Raw genomic sequence first — 6,310 nt, 5'->3', positions numbered from 1 at the left:
GGGGGGAGGGGTTTCAGTGCTTTGTTTGTACTCCGTCGCGTGGGCCGAGCCGCGCGCCGAAACAACAGCGGATCTACAAGTTATCTGCTTGTTGTGGGCGGGGCTGTGTCCGGCCCGCGCCTCTCCGTTCCACTACGGAGTATAAAACAGGCTTTAACGTGGCAGGTCTCTTTGGCTTCTCCACACAATGTTCTATTATCCACTCACAGGTTTCTGTTTCTCTCTCTCTCTCTAAACCGGCGACTCTAACTGAAGACACCCGTAACAGACGCAGTTTCTAGCATGGGAACGACTCCGTTCCCACATCAAACTAGACTTGACAACAGTGTTTAAAATGAGCCGCCAAATTGTTAAAAAAAAATCATATCAGCGAATGAACAGGGTGTTAATTTCTTTTGATAAAAGCAACATATTAGTAAGTCGAATGTTATCCATATCTAAAGTTACGAATTAACGTTGAACTGGTTAAAAAGCCCTCTCAGCCCTTCCATAAGTCTAACCCATCCTCAGAGAAACGGAATGGAAAAGGAGCTTGCCATGCCTGTGTCACATTAAAACCTCTTTCACAGAACCAAAGGCAGGTGGTATGGTACATTACATAAATGATGTTGTTGCATATAAATTATAAATATAAGCTTCTTCTTCTTGTATTATTTTCTTCTTCTACCTTCTTCTTTTGATTTACAGTGATTCCATTCTCCACTCTTTGAAACCATCCCACAAATACACAGACACCCATTCCCGTTAATCTGACACATATCTCCAGAGCAGCAAAAAAGTGTTTGGATTCTTTCCTTCTCTCATTCCACAATGTTGCTGTATCTAAGGAGCCTGATTCAAGTCTTGCGAGGCGTGATGTCGCTCGACAAGATAAACAAAACAAAGAAAACCATGGCATTCTCTACTGAACAAAGCGCCAACGCCTTCCTCAGTCGAAAATAAGCCAGACTTTACAATCCCGAACAGTTTCCACACTCCGTCCCCATCGAGGCAACGATTATTGACATTTGAAAAGTGTTAGAGAGAAAAATAGGATCCGTTTTTGAGATCATCAACCCCATATAATTTCTCTTTGATTAACCTCTTAACGTTCAATTTTTGACAATGCCTCGATCTCCTGGTCGAGCCACCACTGTGGTCTGAGTATTAGTGTCTTGTGGACTATGATTATTCATGCAAGATTTCTGATCAAAACATGCCATCATGCAAGTCATTTCTATGCATTGAACAAGCACAATTATTTATGTATTTGTTTGGAAATCTTTCTGAGTAAATGTAAGCCCTTGGCCCGAGTTGACCCTTTAATAAACAGACCCTTAACCAATCGGTGTGAAAGCCCATGTAGAAAAAGCCTTTTGATGCGGGTATAACAAAGATCAAATGACTAGAAGAGTTAAGTGACATGTGGAGGCAAAATGTTGAAGATTCTTATTTTTTTCTGTTCTTTTTTTTACCTTTTTTTTTTTTTTTTTAAGTTTTTTTTTGCCGCTCAAATTAAGTGGAGATACAAGTATATTTTAGCATTAACAAACAAAACAAACCCAAAAAACCCTTCCATTGCTCTGGGTCTTTTGTTTGTCTTTCACTCACCAGTCGTTCTTGGGTTTTGCTCACACAGAGTGAGTGTGTCGTTTAGTTTCAATGCTAAACGACAGAAAAAAAAACCCTCAATTGAACTCTGCTTTTCGATGATTCTTCAGACATCAAGCAGCGTTCCTCGTTTTCCCGTCTCAACACTGTTTTGCATAAGAATCCGTTACCGCGCCGTGGATTCGTCGCTAGCGTCCGTCTCATTCGCGCCTCTAAGTGTGTAGAGTCTCTTGTCTCGTCCGTTAGAGCCAGCAGCAAAAGTGAGCCGTCTGCCACAATGTCACAGACACAGACATTTTACGTAGTATTCCGTCTGTCGGACGGTCTGTCGTTCCCTTTGTGTAAAGATCAGTCTAGATGCAACAATGTCACACAGTACGCTGATTATGTTTGGTTTTTACTCAAGTTCAAGTGTCTTCAAGCCGCCGGCCGCGGGGGCCGCCGCTATCCCTCTGCATCAATAAAAGAATGAAGTCTGTAAACAAAAGTATTGAATAGTATTCTTTTCTTACTTGCAAATGAAATAATCTGTACATCTGTGTGGGTTAGATGGTTTTTTCCTCTCACTTTGCTTGAAGTTACATTATTATAATAATTTATTGTTATTACTGTGATTATTACTTCCGACACACTCTTAACATTTTGATTCCCTGATGTCTTTTTGGTTTCTTCCCTTCTCCTTGCGTCCGCCCTTCTTGTTGCCCTCGTTGTTGTCGTCCTGTTTCTCCTTGTCAGGCTTGGTGACGCTGTCGTACGAGGGCAGGGACGCCGTGGATGGCGTGCCCTCCTTCTTGTCCTGTTCCTGATTGGTCCGGCCGTTCTCCACCTTGTTGGCCAGCCTGCGCTTGCACTTGAAGCCCCGCCTGGACAGGTGCGATCGGTACGCCCTCTGGATGATCTTGGCGAAGACGTCCTCCTGCTTGCGCCGGAGGGTAGTGGTGATGGGCTCGTACGACACCTTGGACGGGTTGGCGGCGATGAAGCGCTCCTCCATCTGCTGGCGGAGCATGTCCAGCTCGCCGCTGTCGCCCAGCACTCGCTTGGTGAAGGCGAACAGGATGTCCAGGCAGTGGATGCGGTCGCCGCTCACCATGGGCATGTCCATGGCAATCAGCTCGATGGTGTTCGGCTTGGCAATGCGCAGTGGGTGCTCCAGTGTGTCGGCGAAGTCCGACAGCTTGGAGTAAGTGATGAACTGTGACGCGTCGGGGTCAAACTTCTCCCAGACCTCATAGAAGGTCTCAAAATCATCCTCGCTTAGCGGGTCGCTGCTCTCCTCCGTGGCCACGCCAAAGTTCTCTAAGATAATGGCAATGTACATGTTGACCACAACGAGGAAGGACATGATGATATACATAACGAAGAAGAAGATGCCCACCGACGGATTGCCGCAGTCGCCCGTGTTGGGCGTGCCGGCGTTCTCGAGTAAGGCGTCACAGTCTGGGGGGTAGTTTAGGATTGGTAGAAGGAGGCCGTCCCAACCGGCCGAAGTGGTGATCATGAACAGGCAGATCATGCTGTTGCCGAACGTCTCAAAGTTGTACATGTCGTCGATTCCCGCACCGTATTTCACGTAGCCAAAGTTCGACATGCCGAAGATGGAGAAAATGAACATGACGAGGAACAGTAACAGGCCAATGTTGAACAGGGCAGGAAGGGACATCATCAGAGCGAACAGCAGGGTCCTAATGCCCTTTGCACTCTTGATGAGACGAAGAATTCTGCCAATTCGGGCAAGACGGATGACCCTGAAGAGGGTCGGTGACACAAAATACTTTTCGATGATGTCGGCCAGGAACATGCCTGCAATCAAACACACAGCCAGTGGGGAGAGGATTAGGTCCTTACTAATGATATTATTTTATACTATTGCATTATTTAGACAACACATGAAGACACATACTGTACCTGTAGAGCACCTAAGTCTGACGTCATTTACACATCCTAACTGGGTTGCGTTTTTGTTTATCCCCCCATTCTGAATTCTCATAGACTTTTTCTTATATCGCGTCAAATAAGAACTGTGTTCCCATCATACATGATTCTGGCGGTTTCACTCATATGGATGTGAAGCATCAACTGACGGCAAGAAAACACTAATGTTACCGCCACCGAATTAGTTACATTTTCGTTCGAAACTGACTAACAAGTATGACTGACTGTATCATAAATGTGTCTCTGTATCATAAATGATACAGAGACACCTCCCCGACATTATTGCAAAGACAGTTTGCTTATTTTTGGACCACAATGCTTAGCCTATATGAGATGATTTTCTGAAACCCAATGTATTCTCCATAGAGAAAACAAAAATTCTGTGAACCAGGGGATGAGCGAGTGACGTCAGGACTTCTGTGGTCTATGCCGAACCAGATCGATTTGGTTTTCTAAAGTAGCAATACCACAATCTAGAAAGAAATATACTCTGTTACATTAAAAATGTTACATGAGCAACCGTACAAAGTATTGGCATCAACATGTAAGTATAGTAACTTTAAAGTTACTCAAAATCTCTTGAATATAGATGATTTACAAGCTCACAACATGTCACATCAAGACACGTTTTGAGCTTGTAAATCAGATATGCATTTAGTGGAATCTATAAATGAATGAGTGACTAAAGTGTAGCGGAGTAAAAAGCACAACATTTTCCTCAGAGAGTAGTATAAAGTATTGAATAAAGTAAAAAGTTCCTCAAAATTGTGTGGCAAACACAAATCACTGTATAATCACATGTTGACAGCAAACAGCCAAATGCAGCTCTATGCAGCATACACCATTTTGGAAATAACTCTTATCTACTTCCTTCACAGGTGTTACCAATGATACTAATTAAGGCTCTGTTCCATTTAATTTCCATAAATCTGACAAGCGGGGACATGAAAGGGGGCCCTAGCCCCTGCCGTTTTGACCGTCAGAGAAAAGTGCCCTCTCCGTCCTGAACTGAAATTTAGCATTTTATGATGAAATAATTCACCTCTCGCCCCTCTAGCTCGCTACCCCGCTACGCAAACTACGCAGCAGTTGATTTTTCCTCCCAATAGTAAACATAGGGGGCCCAATAGTTTTGAGGCGGCCCACGACGGGCGGGAGTCGCTTGCTCACTTCCCCATCAGTTTGGGGCAAAGCTTCATATTTACCCCGGTCTGTAACCAACAAAAGTGTGTTCTTACATGACATCCTCCATTTCACGATGTCAGCACTCGGTGAGTAATTGCTAATAATATGAAAGTTTTCTTCCTACATTCTGCACTGCAGGCAGCACAGTGATGATGCCCCATTGCGCCCGCAGCTGCATTGTTGTCAATTAATCTGTCTTTAAAAAGTTCTAATATTAATATAGAATATTAGCATTGGCTCTTGCACGAATGTTATGTGGACAATGTAGCAACGTGGTCAGTACTCAACAGCACTATTTGCAAATGTAGTAGCCAGGCTACATTTAGTCACAAAGACAAAAATATGCTGCTGATGAATGGGCAACACACAATCAACCAAACAAGCTGAACACATGGCATTCGATCATTGATGCAGTTGAGTGCACACACAGCCGCTCACAAGTCACAAACGAAACGACTCAGGGATCAGGGTTTAGGGCACTAAAAACAGTGAGGCAACTACAGTGGGCACATGAGTGCATGTGCTCCTTTTTGAGGGGCGCTAGACCCTCCTATATACAGGTTTAATGTTTGTCTTTCCTAGACAAACAGTAAAAATGCCATTAACAATGAATGAAGATTGTTTCGTCTGTCACTGAGCAAATCGGCATATGATGTAATGTTATGTTTTGATATCACAATGATTTAAAAAAAGATAATAATAAGTTAAATCACTTTATTCCCCATCGTTGTTTGTCATTTTCTCATACCGTATCTAAAGCTTCTATGATCTATCTCATCATGGAATTAATGTCAATATCTTGCTCAATACTAGGCCTATAGCTTTGTACTGATTGAGTAAATAAGCGGCTATCATATTTTCTTCTATGGTCTTATTAATGTTCATATCTTGCTCAATACTGAGTGTAGATTTGTAGGCCTACTGATTGACTCAAGAATATGTGTCCCCCACTCCCCACCACCCGCAAAATGGTGTCTGGCACCCCTAAATAAAACCAAATCCCTGTGCACGTCCCTGCTGACAATGTTCCTTAAATTCTTCATTTGTACACATGGAACCAAATGGATCCTTATGGGTCCATTTGGTACCATTTGCGCCATTTCAATCCAACAAACCCGGAATGGAACGGAGCCTTAATTAGTATCATTGGTAACACATGTGAAGGAAGTAGGAAGAATAATTTCCAAAATGGATACGACCATATGAGCCTATTGGGCTACAGTATGTACCAAAATAACAATCTAAAAAAAAAAAACAGTGGTTCTCCAACTTGTTCATGTCAAGGACCAGCAAACTGATATGTATTTGGTTGCAGATCCTCGTCTGAAAAGATTTTGTGCCAGAGACCCTATAAGAGAAGATTGGTGTTAAATCCTTTCAAAATTCTTTAAACATCAACTATATAGAGTTTAAGTGGTTAACACATTTGGCAGACCCCTAACTATGCTTTGAGAACCAGTGATCGTAAAAATAAATGTTTTGTTTGTTTTCCCATCCTTTCTCTTTACTCATTAACTGCTGGGGTTTCTCTAGAACAGTCTTCAGCCACTGCCATCAATCAATGAGCATTTTTAACTATATCTTTCAACACCCACAGAAT

General features: G+C 42.9%; 1 protein-coding gene across 2 annotated transcripts in view; it reads right to left on the bottom strand.

The window, feature by feature from the left end:
- Window positions 1-359: 359 nt before the first annotated feature.
- LOC310863253 (sodium channel protein type 8 subunit alpha-like) overlaps window positions 360-6,310 on the bottom strand; it is a 105,608-nt gene continuing 99,657 nt past the window's right edge. For both annotated transcript variants that reach the window (XM_083771459.1, XM_083771460.1), the window contains exon 27: window positions 360-3,393. In XM_083771459.1, coding sequence (XP_083627585.1) covers window positions 2,225-3,393 — 1,169 coding nt within the window. In that variant the 3' untranslated portion in view covers window positions 360-2,224. The remainder of the gene's footprint in view (window positions 3,394-6,310) is intronic.

Source organism: Protomyctophum parallelum, assembly GCF_964188405.1.
Source record: "Protomyctophum parallelum genome assembly, chromosome: 8".
NCBI lineage: Eukaryota > Metazoa > Chordata > Actinopteri > Myctophiformes > Myctophidae > Protomyctophum > Protomyctophum parallelum.
This window is presented reverse-complemented; position numbering and strand designations above follow the sequence as displayed.